The sequence below is a fragment of the Mustela nigripes genome, chromosome 14, assembly GCF_022355385.1.
Source record: "Mustela nigripes isolate SB6536 chromosome 14, MUSNIG.SB6536, whole genome shotgun sequence".
Taxonomy (NCBI): domain Eukaryota; kingdom Metazoa; phylum Chordata; class Mammalia; order Carnivora; family Mustelidae; genus Mustela; species Mustela nigripes.
This window is the reverse complement of record NC_081570.1, coordinates 23,210,924-23,233,238: the sequence shown is the minus strand read 5'-3', so window position 1 is coordinate 23,233,238 and position 22,315 is coordinate 23,210,924. Positions and strand designations below refer to the sequence as shown.

Sequence of the window (22,315 nt, the reverse complement as noted above, 5' to 3'; positions counted from 1 at the left end):
GGAATAAGACAGAATAAAGTTCAAATTCCAGCTGCCACTTAATGGCTGTGTAACTTGGAACAGACACTTAGCTTTTTTGAACCTCAGTTTTCCTTTCAGTAAACTGCAAATAATAAATACTTAGTTCAAAGGATGCTGTGAGGATTAAACAAGATAAATACCAATTACCAGGCACTAAGTGCCTGATACACAGCAGGCAGTATGCCGCAGCTGTAAGTATTATTCTGTCATTTCAGAGAACTCCCAGAATGTTCTGACAGTCTAGCCACATATCCACAGCAAATGAATCAAAGTGTTGAGAGGAGATTACCCTAACCAGAATTCTTTCCTGATGTCTCCAGTGGAGTAGAGAGAGGGGACCAAAGTTTCCCAGACCCCCATTACCAAGCAGTAGGAACCACAGCTAGGGGCAGTTGAGAACTGGCAAATCACTAGTTTGGCTTATGGGACTGCACCTTCCGGATGACAAGATCGTGGAAGCCCATCACGGGATACAGGGCCTGGGGAGCCTCACCAGATCCTGCCCCGGAGGTAGGACAGGGTCCTGGGAAAGTGAAGCACACGTGGAGTGTGGCACCCCCCGCCTCCAAGCCTGGCCTGCCCTGGATAAATAAATGAGGAAGGACAGTAGGAGTACTTTTTTTTACGTCCAAAGAGCATTTTTCAAGCTTTCTGCATCCTTTATCTTATAATAAGAATCTGGTAAGGCCAAAAATTCAGGAATTATTATTCCCATTCTACATATAAGAAAACTATAACTCAGAGAAGTAAAGTGAAGTGACCACTCAGGTGATAAGGTCATTGTGCTTTCTAACTCAGAGTCTGGCATTATTTCATTTTCCTCCCTCTCAAAAATGCAGGCTGTAAGAAGTCACAGGCTGGGGCGCCTGGGTGGCTCAGTGGGTTAAAGCCTCTGCTTTCGGCTCACGTCATGATGGAGCCCCGCATCAGGGTCTCTGCTCAGCAGGGAGCCTGCTTCTTCCCCTCTCTCTGCCTGCCTCTCTGCCTACTTGTGATCAAAAAAAAAAAAAAATATATATATATATATATATATATGTTTAAAAAAAAAGAAGAAGAAGAATACACAGGCTGTAAGGTGGACTCCCGCTAGAATACGGAAAGTGCTGAGGGGTATTAGTCTTCTAGACCTCAATCTCTGAACAAAGAAAATGTCCAGCAGGTGGCGTCAATCACTGCAGCGGCTAGACGGGAGAAGATGGAGTACCAGAAGTGACACTGGCTTCTGGTCCCTTGACTTCATCCAAGGGGGAAGTGGAACAGAAGATAAAGGGTAAAAAAATGACCCTGGGCATAAGCCACTGGCAGACAGGCCAGGAGGGGACATGGGAAAGAAGCCACTGCTCAGAACTGTTCTCCAGGAAAAGCCAATGTCTGGTGACAGCAGCTGGCCCATCCATTTTCTCTCATTCTGCAACAGGTCAGCAGCACTCCAGCACGATAAAAACAAACAAAAACTGAGAAAGGGAAATAACACAAACATTTATAAAGTACCTAATTTTCCAGATGCTAAGCTGGGCACTTTGCACATAACCTCCTCTAACCTTCACAACACATCCATTCAGTGGACATAATTATTCCTATATTTTCAGGAAAAAAAATGGTAAGTTCAGAGAGGCTGACAGACAAGGTGACTTGCCCACATGGCAGAACCGGGATCTGACTTGGGCTGGGTCCCAAAGTGGATGTTCTCTTCGCCCCATCTGCATTATGGGCAGCACTATCTTAGCACCTCCCAACCAAAAGGCTCTGATTTTGGCCCAAAATCAACCAAGCAAGCATTTATTCTTTATCTGTTCTTAAGAATTACTCCTAATATGTACATTGGGGAGGGTATGTGCTATGGTGAGTGCTGTGAAGTGTGTAAACGTGATGATTCACAGACCTGTACCCCTGGGGCAAATAATACATTGTATGTTAATAAAATAATTTAAAAAAAAAAAGAATTACTCTTGAGAAATGATTGATTCTCAAACTGAGAAGTTCACTGGGGTAAACTTTTGGGAAGTAAGATAGAGTGCAATTCCTGGATAGAATTTACCTGTAATTCAGCAGTTAGTTTACCATAACTTGGAAAAGATAAGACCAGAAGAAAAAGGCTTATCAATCAACTCACAAATATGTATTTAATTTTACTACCTACAAAGCACTTTGGAGAGCACGAGTTGCATACTGTGTTGCTTAGGAGATAAGGAGAACATGCCAATTTTTAATAGAATTCAGAGTACCTACTAACCCACTGAGTAGTGGAGCCTGGCCCCTTTCCTCCAAGCCTGAGCCAACCTCATCAAACCAGGGAAAGAGTAACTCCTTGTAACTATATAGTACATTCATTCAACAAATACTTATTGAGTACCTTTTAAGAGCCAGGAATATCTGTTAAACTAATCTCTCTTAAAATAGTTGAGTAAGGTCAGAAATCAGGGATAATAAGCCTTCAAGAAACACATTATCTAATCAAAGATAAAAACTAATTAAGATACTAGGGAGTTCATGACAGTAACATAAGAAAAGTATAAAAACCATGTCATTGAAACACAAGGGAAAAAGCCATCATGTCTGAGGAATCTGAGGTTGGTTTCATGGAAGATACGCAGGCGTCATGCTTCTGAAGCATGAATATGGTCTTGGCTGGTGGAATGGTGGTGGTAGTGTTGATGGAAGAAGGAAGTTGGGGCCTTCCAGCTAGATGGAAGTCAGAAAGAGGCAAATGCTTGAAATATCTTTCAACGAGCGACAAGCCACCAGGAGCGACAAACCACATCCTGTGTAGCTATTTACTATGCACCAGATCCATCCCTTCTCTTGTATGCAAAACCCTGGATCTGAGGATCATCCCCTCTCTCCTGTATCATCTCCCCCTCCTTCACCAATTCATCCCCCCCAATAAACAAATATGCCGTAATAGTTTCCATTGAAAAAACCTCGTGAACAACCTTAACCACACTGTCACCCCATCGCTACTGAAACGGTTCTTGTCCAAGTTACCAATGACCTCCACAGGGCCAAATCCCTGGTTCTCATTTACTTGATTAATCAGTCATACCTTGACAGTCCATCTGCCTTAGAACACACTCCTCCCTAACTTCCACCACATTTTCTTACTTCTCTGCTAACTTCCCGGGCTGTTCCGTTTCAGTCTCCTTTGCTCATCTGTCCCCACCTCCAGTTGGAGTCCTAACTCTAAAAGTTGGGACACGCTGGGACTCAAGTCCTCAAAGCCCTGCCCTCTCTCTGTATTTACTCTCCAGGTGACCTCAGATATTTACTTAAATACAATCTGTATGTACTGACTCCTAAATTTCTATCTCTTACGTGGGCCTCTCCTCTGAACTCCAAACTACACATCCAGCTGCCTTCCCTTGGTAGGTGCACGTGGATATGACAGGCCCTCTACCCCCCCACCACCTCCTCTTCCCTCCAGTCTTCATAGGGAGAACCTCAAACTAAAGCCCAAATGCTCCCCACGCCCCCACCTACTTCTGCATCCCTTCTCCTCTCAACACAAATCTTCAGTTATTCAGTCCAAAAACTCTGTGGGGTTATCCTCAATTGTTCTCTTTCCTACCTTACTACCAGTTACTCAGTCCAAAAACTTTGTGGGGTTATCCTCAACTATTCTCTTTCCTACCTTACATCCAATCCCTCAACAAATTCTGTCAGCTTTGCTGACTCCTCACTACCTCCAGCACCACCATCTCTTACCGGAATTATTAATATTGTCTACCAACTAGCCTGCTGCCTTCTGACTGCCCAGTTTCCACACAGAAGCCAGACTAATTCTCCTAAAAGGGAAGCCAGATCACATTGTCCCCCTGGTCAGACTTCTAACGACATCCATTTCCCTCTAACAGGACAGGTGCAATCCTCATATTCTCCTAGAAGGCCCTCCATGATCCAGTTTCCCCTAACTTCCTCTCCTCTCCCTCACTTCACTCCGCCTACTCCGACCTCCTTACTGTTACTGAAAGATACCAAGCTCATTCGGAACATCTGGCTACTACCCTTGGTGAAACCTCGCTTTCCACTTCTCAGAGGAGCTTGCTTCTTGTCTTTCTTCAAACATCCACCCAATGATGGCACTCTGAGAAAGGACTGCCCTCACCACTCTATCTACGATGGTGAGTAGCCTCTCCCTACTAACCCCATTCCAGCACTCCCTATCTTTCATCATCAAATTAATTTTTCTCCATAGCACTTACCACTACTTGGCATATTAGTCTTATTTTGTATTTGTTTACCAGTTCATTGGGACCCGTTAGAGTGTAAGTGCCATGAAGGTAGGGACTCTACCTGTTTGTTCACTACTATACCTGCAGTGACTAGAACAGAGTTTGGCACATAGACACTTTTAACAAAGGAGGTTAAAGAACAGTTGTGTGTGGGAAGGAACTGGTCAGAGACGGTGCTGGGATTGTGAAGAATCTTCAAGGAACTCGGACTTTATTCCATAGAATGCGAATCACGTAAGGCTTTTGAACAGACCACCCTGGACAACCTTGCGTTCTATCAGAATGGGTCCAGGATTGGCAACCTCTCTATCTCAAATAGGCCTGAAGAAGTTCTCTGGAAAAGGGGGAAAATCCAGTACTGCAGCCAAGGGATGACAATCCTTGATCTGTTCTTTTATAGATAGTAGAGCAGAGAGTAAATACAGTAGCAACATCGGAAGAAGAAAATTATATTCTGGATCAAGTGCGGCTAAATTTCAATATAATTGTAGGCAGCCTGATACTCAGTGCACATGCTTTCTTATACAGCACCGATTCAGAAAAATCCATGATGGCATATGATAAGTGAAAGAAAGAAGCCTGCAAAGTATAGGCCAAAGATTCATGGAAAGATCATCCAGGGCTTCACTACAAAAACCTCTATTTCTGTTTTGCCACCCACTTCATAGCCCATTTCCATTTTCAATACATAGTTTCCTCTTGTTCTAATTATGCCCCAAAAAATGACTTACAATTTTCAGACACTTGGACAAAAATTGTCATGGTACTGAATGGGTATATAGGACCAAACCAATGCATACTCGGTATGTGGACAACATGTGCATTCACTATGTGTATATTTGATTTAAAAAGGTGGGAGCCTCAGGGCTACAAGGATCCCATGCTCCTACCCCTGTTCCCTTCATTATTACCTTCCAGCAGCAACAGGACTCAGCCTCTGTTACTCTCCCAACTGAGGGCAGGTCTCACTGAGTGAAGGAACTAAGGAGCTACAGATAGCAGAGCTTGTGGACGCTGCCTATTCAAAGGTAGCTGGTAATGCAGTGCTAGGCATTATGTGGAACATGTGACATCCTTTCTTTATCTGGGGCCATTTCCTGGTTTCCCAACATGCCTAGTACCTTCTCCTTTACCTTAGATATTCTCACCAGACTGCAAAAAAAAAAAGTGGGACAGTGATGCAGTCTAGTAAAGAAGCAGAAGTGAGAACTCAATAGCCCATTTCTGACTTTCTGGTTCCAGTTCTGAGTGGCCCAACCACACTTGATTTCCTGTTGCTGGATTTCTATGTGATCCAATAAAACCCTTGGAGTGGGTGTCTGTCCTCTGCCCCCAGAAACACCCTGGGTGCTCATCTTTCTACTTATGCTTTTAGTTGCTTGAGTGTAGGTGTTGTATACAACCTTTAATTCATGGGACTTGCCCATCACATAGGCTTCCACACACTGGGCACGCTTGCTACCCATTAATTTATTCGGCAACATGGACTGCTGAAGGCATTTCCCCTCAGATGAACCTACTCAGTTCCACATGTGGTTCCCAGAGCCAACCAGTGCTAGAACAGGTGTCTGAATCTCACAAGCCCAAAACATCCATTTCCAGTAGGAGTTTCCTCTGGTAAGGAAAGTCAATCTCCTATTGAAGTCAAAGATTTAAAGGGTAGGGGTCCCTGTCTGGCTCAGTCAGAGGAGCATGCACCTCTTGATCTCAGAGTCATGAGTTTGAGTCCAACATTGGTCTTAGAGATTACTTAAGGAAGTTTTAAAAATTATCAAAAAAAAAAAAAAAGATTTAGAGGGTAAAAGGAAACAGATAGGAGGCCTAGAATCTTGATTTATTGTTGTGAACAGAAACAGAACCATAGGGGAAAAAGAAATAGATTAACAGATAATATCAAACGGTCGCTAAGAGTAGCTGGCGACAGAGTAAAACTGACCTTGTGAGTCCTGATAAGTCAAGCACCTACCAGTGCACAACAGACATGCTCAAGTACTCAATACACATCTGTTGAGTAAATAACTGAGGCACTGTGAGATAATGGCTGAAGTGCAGTAGAGAAAAAAGGAACACAGGGCTAGCAATCTGAAGGTCTGGGTTCTTATTTTGAATCTATCTCTGGTAGTTGTGTAGCTTCGGGTGAGACATTCCTTTCCATTTTCCTAATAAGTAAAATGGAACAGTAACACCTAGTCTGGCTACTTCATTGGGGTGTATAAAGATAAAACAAAATAAAAAACATGAAGATATTTTACAAACCATCAGCACTAAACAAATACAAGGCATCAAAGATCATGAAGGGATTAACACTAAGGTGAAAAGACAATGATGCTAGATGAAACCCTGGTAGAAACGGGGGGGTAGAGGGGATCAAGGAGGAACTTTTAAACATTTCAACTCCCTAGATCACTTTTTAATCAAAGACAACTCATGAGTTAGAAGTTCAAATACACAAAGACACTTTAGAAAATAATAATAATAAATAATAAAGTATGACGATTATTACTGCCATGGTTCATCAGACCATTCCTCTACTAAGTGAAGAGTGATGGGGGGTAAGATAACAGGTTGACTAAGCAGTTCATATAAGAGCCTCATACCTAGCAGATCCTTAATAACTGTTTTGGTGAAATGAAATACATATTTCAAAGCAGCTTTAGAAACAAAGCAATAACTCATTGTACCATATGTATTAAGCAGTGCAAACCAACTTAACCAAAGACCAACAGAAGTGAAATATTCCGCTTTAGGAATCTGACATATATTGTTTACTCACTAAAAGGCTGAAAGAGAAAGAACAATCCTTGAAACAGATATATAAATAGAATAGCTGTTAAATACCCAGCTCTATTAAAAAGTCAAATCACCTGTTTGCAGACATGATCTTAAATGCAGAAAATCCTAAAGATTTCATAAAACAATTGTTAGAACTACTAAGTGAATTCAGCAAAGTTGTAGGATACAAAATCAACACCCCAAAATCAGTTGCATTTCTATACATTAACTATATATATCCACATTTGTATATACACATATTTGCATATATGTGTATATACAAATACATTTGTATGTATACATATATTTGTGTGTGTGTTTGTGTATTTCTTTCTATACATTAACAATGCGCAATCCAAATAGGAAATAAAGAGAACAATTCACTGACAATAGCATTAAAAAAGAATAAACTTCACCAAGGAGGCAAAAAGACTTGTACACAGAACACTGCAAAATGCTGCTGAAAGAAATTAAGGATAACACAAATAAATAGAAAAATATCCACATTCGTGGACTGGGAGACTTAATATGGTTAATATCCCAATACCACACAAAGCAATCTACAGATCTGATGCAACCCTATCAAAATCCCAATATTTTTTGTAAAAATCAAAAAATCCATCCTAAACTTTATCTGGAATCTCAAGGGACCACAAACAGTTAAAATAATCTTGAAAAAGAAGAACAAAGTTAGGGGACTGACCTTTCCCAATTCCAAAACTTCCTACAAAGTTAGAGTAATCAAAATAGTGCGGCAGAGCATACAGAGAGATGAGCAGACCAATGGAACAGAGTAGTCAGCCAGAACTAAAACCTTACATATATGGTTAAGTGATTTTTAACAATGATGCGAAAACCAGTCAGTATGGAAAGGACAGTTCTTTTGAAAAACTGGTGCTGGGAAAACTGGAAAGATCCACATGCCCCCCCCTCCAAAAAAGTTGGAGTCACACCATATACGAAAAAAAACCCTTAAAATGGGTCAAAGACCTAAATACAGAAGTTAAAACTATAAAACTCTTAGAAGAAAACAGAGGGGGGAAGCTTCATGACAGGATTTAACAATGGTTTCTTGAGTATGACACCAAAATTATGGGAAACAAAAGGAAAAAGTTGGTAAGTTGGACTTCAACAAGATTAAAATTTTTGTGCATCAAAACACATGATTACAGGGATGCCTGGGTGGCTCAGTGTGTTAAAGCCTCTGCCTTCGGCTCAGGTCGTGATCCCAGGCCCTGGGATGGAGCCCCACACTGGGTCCTCTGCTCAGCAGGGAGCCTACTTCCCTTCCTCTCTCTCTCTCTGCCTGCCTCTCTGCCTACCTGTGATCTCTGTCAAATAAATAAAATCTTAAAAACACACACCCACATGATTACAAGAATGTACTTCACACCACCGTAAAAAGCCATACACTTAAAAGTGGCTAATATGGTAAGCTTTAGGTGTGTTTTTTAAAAATGTAAATCCAGGGGCAGGTGAGTGGCTCAGAGGGTTAAGTGTCTGCCTTTGGCTCAGGTCATGATCTTAGGGTTCCTGGGATCGAGTCCCACACTGGGGGGGGGGGGGTCCCTGCTCAGCAGGGGGCCTGCCTCTCCCTCTGCCTCTCTCTCTCACGAATAAATAAATAAAATCTAAAAATAAAATTAAAAATAAAAATGTAAATCTGGAATAAAAACAGGACACTATCAACAGATTAAGACAATTCAACAGATTGACAAGTCACAGAATGGAAGAAAATATTTGCAGGAAGTCACACATCTAATTAAGGATTGGTATCTAGAATATATAATGAACTACTTGAATCTAGTGTCTACTTACCCAGTCTCTGACCACAAAGCCCGTTTTTAAGCATCAGCCACTCATAGCTGACAGGTGCCGGGCTGTGCTGTATCCCACCGCGGTGCTCAGAGTTTCACATGCATCACCTCATCCTAACAACCTTACGAAGTAGATGCTTATCACTCCCATTTTACAAACAGGGAAACAGATTCAGAGAAGCTAGTAATTACACTAAGATCCCCAGTGAGGAGGTGGCTGAGATCAGAACACAGGCAATGTGTCTCACAGCCCGGGTTCTGAAGTGCCACTCTCCACTGCCGCCCCCAATCCCTCCACATTCACCTGATGTGATACTAGATCGCACTGCAAATGAGCACTACAAGACCGTGTGGCAAACATGGAAAGATGCTCATGACAAGGTAAAAAGGGAGGAAACAAAACGGTATATACATCTTTACCGTATCTAGGTAAAATGTGCATCTGAAAACAGTTGGTGGAAAAAACGTGCCCCAGCAGTATAGACCCTGGTAAAGTAGTGAGGTTATGGGTTGCCTCTCTTTTGCTGTACATTTCAATAATGAGGTTATAAATAGTGGAAACGTCTCTTTTCCCTCTTTAAATCAGTCTTCAGACCTCTATGAAAAAGGCTCTAGGAACACCAGCATGAAAAATAAAGGTATGTCTAAGTCCTGTGTTCAAAAATAAGAAATCTTGCCAGCAGTAAGGGTCTGAGGTTGTTGCCTCTGTGAGGGAGCTGAGCTAAGTCTGGCAATGCTGAAGGTTTGCCTCTAGAAGGCAGTGCCTGAAGTAGGTAGGGTTTATAAATTTCTATTTCTTTGGAAATATAGGAGAATAGTACCAAACTAAAATAGTATCCCCACTGCTCAAAATCAGTGTTTTCCAAGTGCCATTCCTATAATATTGCCACAATTTTTAAAATTTTTTTAAAAGATTTTATTTATTTTATTAGACAGAGATCACAAGTAGGCAGACAGGCAGGCAGAGAGAGAGAGAGTGGAGGAAGCAGGCTCCTGCTGAGCAGAGAGCCTGATGCAGGGCTCGATCCCAGGACCCTGAGATCATGACCTAAACCGAAGGCAGAGGCTTTAACCCACTAAGCCACCCAGGCACCCCACGGCCACAGTTTTTACTCGATGTGTTTACAAACTGCTTATTTTTTACTTTAAAAATTTTTTTTAAGATTTATGAATTTGTTTTGAGGGGGAGAGAGAGAAAGAGACCACACATGGGAGTGGGGGCGGAGAGGGAGAGAGAGAATCTCGGTCTCTACTGAGTGAGGAGCCCAACTCGTGGCTCAATCCCACAACCCTGAGACAATGACCTGAGCTGAAATCAAGAGTTGGATGCTTAACTGACCAAGCCACTCAGGTACCCCTTAAATTTTTATGTTTTTTTTTAATTTGACAGAGAGAGAGATCACAAGTAGGCAGAGAGGCTGGCAGAGAGAGAGGAAGGGAAGCAGTCTCCCTGCTAAGCAGAGAGCCCGATGTGGGGCTCAATCCCAGGACCCTGGGATCATGACCTGAGCTGAAAGCAGAGGCTTTAACCCACTGAGCCACCCAGGCTCCCCACCCTTTAAAGTTGTTCTTAAAATCTGATTTATTTCCACTTTAAGAAAAAACAAAAATGTTTTACTAAAAGGGAAACTTTGTAACAACAACTATAAATAGAAAGCCTGAATCCCATGCTTTAAGTGGAAGGTAACTATAAAAATAAATATATTAAAAAAAAAACAATGCTTTGGCTAAATATAATTTACTGCCTACTAAAAGCAGTAGCTGGTAGGTTTAGACAGTTTGTTTTCACAGGAGGCAGTTTGGATTTTATTTTAAGTTCTGTGGAAAATCACTGAAGGGTTTTATATAGGAAGACACATGGTGTGACTGGATATCTTAATAATGCTCTCTTGGAAATTTTTTTTTTTTTTAAAGATTTTATTTATTTATTTGACAGACAGAGATTACAGGCAGGTAGAGGCAGGCAGAGAGAGAGGAGGAAGCAGGCTCCCTGCTGAGCAGAGAGCCCGATGCGGGGCTCGATCCCAGGACGCTGAGATCATGACCCAAGCCGAAGGCAGCGGCTTAACCCACTGAGCCACCCAGGCGCCCTGGAAATTTTTTTAAAAATGAGAAAGACATAGAACTGAACAACTGAACAACACCATCACCTACTTTTACCTAAATGACAATTAACAAACACTACTCCCTAATGGAATCTTGTGCACTACTGGTAGGAATGATGCAGTCACTATGAAACACAGTGCAGTGGTTCCTCAAAAAAAGAAAAAAAAAATTAAGTCAGAACAAAATTACCACATAATCCTGAAACTCCAATTCCCGGTATATACCCAAAGGAACTGAAAGCAGGTCTTGAAGAAATATTTGACCCAACTATGTTCATAGCAACATTATTCACAATAGCCAAAAGGTGGGAGCAACACAACGGCCAACAACAAATGAAAGGATAAGCAAACTGTAGTGTGTACACATAATGAAATACTATTTAGTCTTAAAAGGGAAGGAAAATGACCCATGCTATATATCCTCAGGATAGTTTACTAAGTCAAATAAGCCAGTCATAAAAAAAACCAATACTGGGATGCCTGGTAGCTCAGCTGGTTAAGTGTCTGCCTTCAGCTTGGGTCATGATCCCAGGGTCCAGATCCTTGCTCAGTGGGGAACCTGCTTCTCTCTCTGCCTGCTGCTCCCCCTGTTGTGCTCTACCTCTCTGACAAATAAGTAAAATCTTAAAAACAAAACAAAACAAAAAAAAAACAAAAAAAGAAGATAAATACTGTGTTATTCCACTTATAGGAGATACCTAGGTATCTCTGTCTACCTAAATCATAGACAGAAAGTCATGTGGAATTGTCTAAAATTTCTGGACATAAGAGACTCCATTTTTAAGCTCTATTTTCCTTTCCAAATTGATGGGCTCTTGAACGGGGACAGAAGCAGCAATTGCTATATAAGCAGCTGCTCGTAACACTCTAACAGACCGACTGGTATTTGATCACATGAGGACAGGGAAGGTAATTATGACATGCCAGTGACAGTTCCACTTGATAGCACTGGTAAAATAATCAAGAAGACAGGCATGAGAAGTGGCTCAGCTGGTCAGCACCAAACTAGCAGGGTCTGTTCTTCTCTTCTTCAGCTACACCGTGTAATTACGTCTTTCCTTCTCTCTCAGAAAAACCCTTGGCTTTCCGTAAATGAGTGACACAAATCTGTGATCTACTAATTGCAATTCTGAGATCCCAAATAAAGGCCTGTGTTCTTTTGCATGTTCACCTCTTCTTCTCACTTGATGGTAGAATGGTGGTTCCCAGGTGCCAGGGAGAAAGAATGAGGAGTCAGTGTTTAATGGGCACAGTTTCAGTTTTGCAAAACGAAGAGTTCTGGAGGTAGACGATGGTTATGACCATACAACAATGTGAATTTACTTAATGCCAAAGAACTGCACATGTAAAAAAGTTATGGGTGCCTGGGTGGTGCAGTCAGTTGAGTGCCAACTCTCGGTTTCCGTTCAGGTCGTGATCTCAGAGCCGTGAGATTAAGCCCCATGTGGGTGTCTGGGCTGCAATTCTCTCTCTTAGCCCCTTCCACTCACTCTCTAAGATAAATAAATAAATCTTTTTAAAAAAATGGTTAAGATGGTGGATGCCTGGGTGGCTCAGTCGGTTAAGTATTGACTCGATTTTAGCTCAGGTCACCACCGCAGGGTGGTGAGATCAAGCCCCTGCATAGAGCTCCTAGCTCAGCAGGGAGTCTGCTTGAGACTTTTCTTCCTCTGCCCCTCCCACACATGCACACATGTGCACATGCTCTCTCTCTAAAATAAAATAAATAAATCTTTAAAAATAAGAGTGGGTGGGTACCTGGGTGGCTCAGTGGGTTAAGCCTCTGCCTTTGGCTCAGGTCATGATTTCAGGGTCCTGGAATCAAGCCTCCCCTCGGGCTCTCTGCTCAGCAGGGAGCCTGCTTCCTCCTCTCTCTCTCTGCCTGCCTCTCTGCTTACTTGTGATCTCTCTCTCTCTCTCTCTCTCTCTGTGAGAGAAAGAAAGAAAGAGAGAGAGAGAGAGGGAGAGAGATAAAGAAAGAAAGGGTAAGGGGGGGCACCTGGCTGGCTCTGTTGGAAGAGCACATGACTCTTGATCCTGGGGCCATGAGTTTGAGCCCCATGTTGGTTGTAGAGATTACTTAAATGAATAAAACTTAGAAAAAATTTAAGTGGTTAAGATGGTAAAATTTATGTTATGGATATTTTACCACAATTTAAAGAAAACAACAGTTACACCAAATGCAAAGCCTATAGATTTTGGCTTGAGCAACTCAGGGAATGGTGATCTATTCACTGAGATAGGGCAAAATGTGGAAGGAGCAGCTTTGGATCGAAAAATTAAAGAGCTGTAGGGTGTGTTAAGCCTGATGCAAACTTTACAATAAGATGAAGATGTCAAGTAGGCAGACAGAGTTCTAAATCTGAAGTGCCAAAGAAAGTCAGGGATGGAATTACAGATTTGGATAAAAATAATGATACAAATACTTAATCTGGGTATTATTACCATGTAAGTAGCATTCAAAACCATAGGACAGGATGAGATTACCCAGAGAGGAGGTGGTCAGAGAACAGAAGAGAGTAACAAGACAGCCTTGGAGCACCCCAACATTCAGAGTTAAAGTAGAGAGCAAAAAAGTCATAATAATGAAGAGAATCAAGCAGTGAGATAAAGATGCTTTAAAAAAAAAAAAAATCAGATGCCTAGACCCAACTCCTGGGAACTTGGAACTAAGAGGTGAAAGGCAAATAAAATGTCCCTCGGCTAGTTCAATAGTCTGTGAGTGAGAGACAGGAGAGAGTGCAGCACACGGTAGAAGGAATGGGAAGGAGGAGAAAAGAATACTTAGTGCCATTAACAGGACTCAATGACTGAACAGATACGGGATGGAAAGGAGAGGAAAACAAATGACATGCTGGTTTCCTTCCGGCAGGTTATTACTGCCATTAAAATAAGTAATACAAGATAGAAGGACAGAAACAAGTAATAACAAGATAGAAGGATGGTGTCGTTTTTATAGTGGGTGTGTGGGTGTGTGTGGTGTGTGTGTGTGTGTGTGTGTGTGTGTGTAGGGAGGAGGGCTGAAGAAGACAGAATGGTAGTCATGACAGCCAACATTAATTAAGCACTTAACTTGTCAGTGTTTTCTATGTATCTTGGGGAGCTGGGCATGCCCTCACAAGGAACAATGTCATCAAAGACTACAACAATCCTCCTTTGAAAATTAAGGAAGGCCCAAAGTTACATAGGTGGTCTATAACACAGAGGGCCTAAAACCTGGGTCTGAGGGACTCTAAGCCAAAGTCTGAGGTACCTGTGGGATACTAGTTAGGGATGTGGGAGCCATCAAGGCAGTTAAAGTCTTATGAGGGATGTGATCACCAGGGAGAGAATATACAGATCAAGAAACTATTATTCAGGGCGCCTGGGTGGCTCGGTGGGTTAAGCCACTGCCTTCGGCTCAGGTCATGATCTCGGGGTCCTGGGATCGGGTCCCGCATCGGGCTCTCTGCTCAGCAGGAGCCTGCTTCCTCCTCTCTCTCTCTCTGCCTGCCTCTCTGCCTACTCGTGGTCTCTCTCTGTCAAATAAATAAATAAAATCTTAAAAAAAAAAGAAACTATTATTCATACACTTAGCTAGTTCTTAAAATGGTATAAAGGGCCTTTTCCTCTACTATAAAATGAAGTAATGCTTAATTTGTAGGGAATGCCCATTGAGGACAAGGACCTGATCATAGTTTTTTTATTCCTAGGGTTGCACTACCTGGAACAAAAAGACCACTCAACAAAAAATTGCTGAAGCTTTTAAAAAAACAAAATGAAACAAAAACCCAATAGCTGGACACAATTAGAAAGATAATACACAATATGAGAACAACTATTTCCTGACCAAACTACAGCACAGTTTTTTTCCGTTCCCTCTCTGGCTTTTTGGCATGCAACAAATGCCCTGTCTTTTTCAGCACCATAATAATGTCTGTTTTATGAACTGTTCTGCTGTAATCAGTATACAGGAGACAGAACTCTGTGAGACAGGCACTCTTATCCACCACTGGGCACAGAGAAGTACTTTCTGGAAAGACAATTTGATAAAATGTATCAAGAGCCTTAAAGCCCTAAATCAGTAATCTTACTTAGGCATTTATCCAAAGAAAACAGTAAGAGATATGGCCAAAGACTTCGGGTGGAAGTAATAAAAATATCCAACAATAGAAAAATTATTAAATAAACCATCATACAGTCATAGGGTAGAATATTGTATGTTGTTCTTAAATCAAGTTTTTGAACACTTAAAGATATTGGAAAATTATTTTGATACATATAATGAAAAAAGTATAATATAAACTAGACCTAGTACAACCATAATTTTGTGTTTAAATGTAGATGTAGCTAGCTATCATCATTACCAAGTAAAAAGATTGGAATGTACCAAACATACTGTAAGTCTCTTTGGTTGGAAAGATTACAGGAGATCCTAATATTCTTTATGTTTTTCAAGACTTCTAAAATTTCTGCAAAAAGTACATTTTTATTTTAAAACCCTAAAAAATATGATAAATAAAAGCAAGACAGCACTCACCTTCTTTCTTTTTCTAGAAGAATTCCTTGTGGGGTCAGGCTTCTCAAAGTCTGCTGACTTTGCCTCTTCCTTCTCCTCTTCCTCATCAGGTATCAGAGAATATTTGGTCCCTCCTGGTTGCATAAAACAATCTTTTGCGAAGTGGCCTGCAGAAGAGAGGTAGAAAACGTAGGGAGGGGAGAAGCAGCCTCTCCTCTTGGCAGGTGGAGCTTCCCTAGAGGCTCCTGAAAGGGGCTGGTTGGTTGAAGAAGTATTACTGAGTTCATTCAGAGCAGCTGCTGGATTCCGAGCAGATTTTCTGTCATCTCAAGATGGCATTGCCCACTCAACCAGAGCCAGACCAGCAGCTGGTCCTAGAGCTGTGGGAGACACTGGCACTGCTTTGGAAATGGCAGAGGAAGCAGACTTGTGCTGCCTTTCATTAGCAATGGGGCTTAGTAATTTTTAAAGATCTGCTTGGAACTTATTCCCGACATTGAAAGGCTGCTCCAGAGAGCAGAATGCTTAGCAAAGGGAGCCGAGTGGCAGGTCAAGCCCTACAGGAAGAGAGCTCTTAGGCAGCTGGCAGGAAGGTGGCATTCACATCCAAACTAACACATTGAGAGACAGGCAGTCACCTGGGGCACTCAACACTCAGACTGTCAGATTTGGCAAGGGCCTTAGAGATCATCAAATCCAGCTCTACGTGTGCAGATATAAAGACCCGGAGTAGAGAAGTAGCTCAAGGTCACAAAAAGAGCAGCAGAGCTCAAACTTACTCCAGGTCTCATGCCTCCCTGTTCAATGCTGTTCCTGCTGCACCAAAACCAACCACCTAGGGCCTGACCTTTGCTAAGACAAATTCCATCTCTCATTATTCTTCTCTGCCTCAAGTAACACCTGGTTGGACATAGCTGAAGGTAAGAGGACCCACCCTCCCTGAACCTTCAGTGCTATCAAGCGGCCGTTTAACAGCTACTACAGAGCTGATTTTATCCAAGCCTGTGTAGACCCTATTTCAGGGGCAAAGATAATCCCAAGAGATCATCAAAAAGCTATGCGTAAACTGCTTTGTGACTCTGGATCCAGAAGCTAGATGGTGCCTGGAAGGGGAATACAGCATAGTTTTTCAAATATCTGGGATGATTACACAATTCCCCTGAGGAGGTATTCTTTCCATTTTTCTTTTTTCCTTCCTCCCTCTACATTAATGGTAAGTAGGGGCTTAACTCCCACACCAATCAGGGCACAAATCCGCTACCAACTGGTGTAGAAAAATCAAGAAAGCCAGGTAAATATAAGGCAAGGGAGAAGGGGTGACAAATTGAGGTCACTCTGAAAATGAGACGCTGGCAATCCCTCTCAGGATAGGTCTGACGAGGGAAGTCAGACTGAGAGCGCTCTCAATCACCTGAGCAGGACCAGAAGAAACCTGAGCGAGCAGCTAGCCTGTGTTCTTTAGTACTAAAAGGAGACTGTATTCAGAAGTCTTAAGTTAAAGAAACAAGGAAGAACAAGAAAAGGTCTGACTTGGATCCTTGGGCAATATATTTCCAAATCACTTCATTTTTGCTGCAGAATAGTAATGGTCCTTGGAGATAAAAATTTACAGTGCTAACCATAATCCAACACTCTCCCCGCTTCGGTTGCAGTACATGGGGATCTTGCCCACACAGGGCGTCAACCACAGGTGGGGGTGAGGTGGACAGCAGAGTATCCAGCAGGGCCAGCATTCAGAAGAGGACACAGAAAGGGCATGAACTCTGGTAAGAGTCTAGGAGGATTAACAGCACAAGCAGGTGAGGCCATCACTGACTAAAAAGCAGGGTGAGCCACACCCAAAACAGGCGACCTCCCCCACCTAGTGAAGGTCCATCACAAGGAGGAAGGACTGGCCCGGCAGAGGCTTCACCTTACCTTTACAGCCACACTTCTTGCAGGTGGTGTTCAGGACAGCCTCGAGGGTGATCTTCTGCCCAGTGTAATCCTGGAAGGACCGCCGCCGCCTCTCTTCTTGCCTGTTAACGAAAAGGATACTGACTGTTGGCCTTCTTAAGAGATGGGGCCAGAGATACTAGAAGGTAATGCTGGAGGCTGAGTTTTTGTTCTGTCCTTGGCAGGCAGAAGGGAGAAGAAGGAAAAGCGTCCTGCATGGGGAGACAAGCGGGGAAAGCAACAACATGAAACAGATATTTTTTTTAATTCCGGACAGGCTCTGAATTAATAATTATGAATGAGATGCCTTCAGCTCACCAATGCACAGAGGATGAAGATATAATTACCTCGCTAAGCCCCCAGTAACCCTGACACAGTCAACCCCGGGTTTAAAAGACCTTTACTGTGGTACTTGAGGCCTTCCATGATCTGCCTCTAACCTGCTTCTCCAGCCCCAACTTTACTTGCATGAGATTTGCTAGCCAAAGAGGACTAGTTGACCGTCTCCAGATGGTTCAATGCCCTTGCTCATAATTCCCTCTCTCCGAAATGCTGCTTCCCCTCTTCCCTCCCACCTCACCACTCCCAAACATTTCAAAGCTCAGCTTAGTCACCACCTCTCCTTCTATCAAGTTGTTTCCTGAGGACCTCAGCCAGAATTCATCTCTTTGTTCACATTCCTCTATCATTTCTTAAAAATTCTACATTTACTACTAAAGTATAATATAGGCACAAAGTGTTTATAAGCATACAGCTTGATTGGTTTTCACAATTGGAACATACCCAGGAAACCCTCACTCCAATAAGGAAACAGAACATTGCCAGCACCTCCAAGGCTCCTCCAAAGTTAATCACTATGCTTGTTTCTAAGAGCATAGATCAATTGTATCAGTTTTTGAAAATTGTGTAAGTGGAATCATACATACAGTATGGACCCTTCTGTGTCTGGCTTCTTTCACTCATTTGTGAGATCTATCCATATTGCTGTATGCAGCTGTAGATTACTGATTCTCATTGCCATAAAGTATTCTGCTGTTGATGGGTACCTGAGTAGCTTCTGCTATGAACAATACTTCTTCTATGAACTTTCTAGCCCATCTTTCGGTGACAGATATAGATACCCATTTCTGTTGGGAAATGCCTCATTCCCGGTAGGAGTGGAACACTATACTGGGTTGTAGGGCATCAGAGGTAGCAAGCACTGCCAGCCAGTTTTCTATAATGTTTACCAATTACACTCCTGCCAGCAGCAGAGCCTATACACCCCAGATGTCTCTCTTTGACCTTTACCATAACACATGGTACCCGCAGAGAGTAGGTACTCAGAAATGTTTGACAGAAGAATGTCACTCTGGATCACTCTTTTTTTCAAACTCAAACTGTAGTCTATCTACACTGCAGTCCTAGCATATATTGCCTAAATAAAGTCCTAGCCCTTTATTGCCTGATACATTAATGTTTCTTCTCTAGATTGTGAGCCCTTTCTGCAGTATCTTACTTATGTTTGTTTCCTCACACCTTAGCCCAAAGCTTGGCAAGCAACAGCATCAATAAATGTTTGCTGAGGGACGCCTAGGGGGCTCAGTCGTTAAGCGTCTGCCTTTGGCTAAGATCATGATCCCAGAGTCCTGGGACCGGACCCACATGGGCTCCCTGCTCAGCAAGGAGCCCGGTTCTCCCTTTGCCTGCTACTCTCCCTGTTTGTGCGTGCGCTCTCTCTTTCTTTCTGCCAAACAAATTAATAAAAACATTTTAAAAAATAAAATAAAATAAAGTAAAACTTAAAAATATTTGTTGAAATCTCTATGTTCCTGGGGCACCTGACTGAGTATCCAACTCTTGGTTTCAGCTCAAATCTCAATCCTGGGGGCGCCTGGGTGGCTCAGTGGGTTAAGCCACTGCCTTCGGCTCAGGTCATGATTTCAGGGTCCTGGGATTGAGCCTCGCGTTGGGCTCTCTGCTCGGCGGGGAGCCTGCTTCCCCCTCTTTCTCTGCCTGCCTCTCTGCCTACTTGTGATCTTTCTCTCTGTCAAATAAATAAATAAAATCTTTAAAAAAAAAAAATCTCAATCCTGGGGTCATGAGATCAAGCCCCGCATCGGGCTCTGCACTCAGCAGGGATTCTGCTTGATATTCTCTCTGCCTCTGCCCCTCCCTCCACTCATGCTCTCTCTCTCTCTCAAAAAAATAAATCTTAAAAAAAAAATTCTGTGCTCTTGCCTCCAAATATTTTTCATTACCCTGAACCTCTTTAACTTTGAACTTTGACTTCACCTAAGCTTTTCCAACTATTCACCAAGACTATAGAGTCCAGCAAAACCAGAAATATTTTGCCAAAAAAGCTGCATTACCCAGAGAAACACAGGATGACAGCATCAGAACAGGACAAAACTACCCACCTGATGCATTTTAGCTAATACACTGGCTCTGGAGAGGAAACAGAAAGACCAGGATACGCCATATTCCGTCCTGGTCCTTCTTCAGTTCAGCTTACACACCACATGTTCGCTAAAATGTTCCCTACCACCAGAGGCAGGGTTAATTACTCTTTTGTGTTCCCACAACATCTGGTCGTTTTGTTAGATTTGCTTATATTTTGGCTCAACCTTTGTACCATGAAAGATACCATCAAAGATAAAGACTATGTTTGGGGCGCCTAGGTGGCTCAGTGGGTTAAGCCTCTGCCTTCGGCTCAGGTCATGATCCCAGGTTCCTGGGATCAAGCCCCACATTGGGCTCTCTGCTTGGCAGGGAGCCTGCTTCCCCCAACTCTCTCTTCCTGCCTCTCTGCCTACTTGTGATCTCTGTCTGTTAAATAAATAAATTAAATCTTAAAAAAAAAAAAAAAAAAAAAAGACGATGTTTGGGGTGCCTGGGTGGCCCAGTTGGCTAAGCATCTGACTCTTGATTTTGGCTCAGGTCACGATCCTGGGGTCGTGGGATCAAGCCTCATGCTGGGCTCTAAGCTCAGCACTGAGTCTGCCTGAGATTCTCGTTGTTCCTCTCCCTCTGCCCCTCCCTGTGTTCAGGCTCTCTCTCTCAAATAAGTAAATATATCTTTAAAAAAATAAAGTCTATGTCTTATTTTTTTCTGTATCTGGGCAGTACACATTCCATCTAGCATACCAATGTCCAACAGAATGCCATGATGGACAAGTTCTATAAATTTATGTCTGTACTATTGACTAATATTTTGATCTGTGGCTACTGAGCATTTAAAATGTGGTTAGTGTAACTGAAGAATTGGATTAAATTTTATTTAATTTTCATTTACATTTAAATAACCATATGTAACCATATGTAACTTAGTGGCTATCCATTGGGCAGTGTAAACAAGCACGATTTAAGTTTTGGAAAATGTCTGCTCAAGTGGGGCATCTGGGTGGCTCAGAGGGTTAAAACCTCTGCCTTTGGCTCAGGTCATGATCTCAGGGTCCCAGGATGGAGCCCCACATCAGGCTCTCTGCTCAGCAGGGAGCCTGCTTCCCCCCATACCTCTCTGCCTACTAGTGATCTCTGTCAAATAAATAAATAAATAATCTTAAAAAAAAAAAAAAAGAAAAGAAAAAGAAAATGTCTGCTCCAATTCCCAGGTTTTGCCCTAGCATAATCTTATTCAAAGGACAGGGGTCAACACTCTGGTATGGTCATGGGAGAGGGTCATTTCAAAGAATAAAGCTTGAGTTAGAAAAACCAAGGTGGGGGTGGGGGAGTGAGGGTACAGAGGGAAACGGGAGTTACTTATCAACAGGCATAAAGTTCCAGTTAAATAAGAAGTAAATTTTAGAGCTCTGCTATAAACATTGTACCTAGTCAACAATACTATACTGTACACTTAAAAATTTGTTAAGAGGGTAGATCTCATGTTAGGTGTTCTCACCACAATAAAATAATTTTTAAATAAAAGGGTAGAGAAAGGACGCCTGGGTGGCTCAATGCATTAAGTGTCTGCCTTTGGCTTGTGTTATGGTCTCAGTCTTGGGATCGAGTCTCATATTGGGCTCCCTGCTCAGCAGGAAGTCTGCTTCTCCCTCCCCTTTGTGCATTCACTCTCTCCCTCCCTAAAATAAATAAGTAACATCCTTTTAAATAAATAAATTAATTAAAAACCAGGGCAGGATCTTGGGGACATAAGTTGAGCAAGTCACAAACTCCATGGCATTCAGATATCCTTATCTGTGGAGCTGAGTTTCAAGTGGCTATGAGTCACAGCTTAAACAAACCCTTATTATAATCAATTCCAATATTATGGGGTTTCTAACATATGACAAGCCAAATCATAACTCCTATCCAATACTCAACTCAACAAATGAATCACTTGCCTTCCTCCCTTTTCTGTGCTCACTGCCATGCTGGTTTAGGCCTGGCTACTTTGCAGCTACATAGTAGCAAGTTTCCTCCTCCAGTCCCTCTAAGCAAGGCACACAACTGAATTAACCTTTCTTTTGTTCAACTATTAAGTGGCAAGCACCAGTGCCAATGATGAGTGTGTCAAAAAGGCAGAATACAGTCTTTCTCAAGGAGCTTACAGTCTAGAAGCAGAAGGAGACATATAATAATTATATGTGGTGATAATTATAATGGTGAACCACACTCTTCTAAAAGACTATGCTATGCTGGCTAAACCTACCTGGAAACTGCCTTTCCCCCTTTCCATTTACAGATTGCCTTTAACACTCTCACACTCGGGGGATGAAATGTAAGATAGTTAGATACTGATGGAAAATGAAAGTTAGATACTGATGGAAATGTAGGAGGCTGGAGACAGCACTAAGCCACTGACCAAAACAGGGTGAGATCAGAGAATGGGGTACAAGGAGAGATTATAATGATCAGCAGCCTCTCCCCCTAAAAGGCTTAAAAAAATTTTTTTAATATATATTTTTTAATTTATTTTAGAAAGAGGCAGAGATAGCAAGAGAGAGCACAAGCAGGGAG

The 22,315-nt window shown here is 42.3% G+C and overlaps 1 protein-coding gene across 1 annotated transcript in view; it reads right to left on the bottom strand.

The window, feature by feature from the left end:
* The window catches only part of ZCCHC17 (zinc finger CCHC-type containing 17), a 56,183-nt gene that overhangs the window by 2,442 nt on the left and 31,426 nt on the right, over positions 1–22,315 (bottom strand). The window contains exons 6-7 of the mRNA XM_059376966.1: positions 17,360–17,460; positions 15,464–15,609 (exon numbers count right to left, since the gene is read on the bottom strand). Of these exons, the coding sequence (XP_059232949.1) occupies positions 15,464–15,609; positions 17,360–17,460 (247 nt within the window). The remainder of the gene's footprint in view (positions 1–15,463; positions 15,610–17,359; positions 17,461–22,315) is intronic.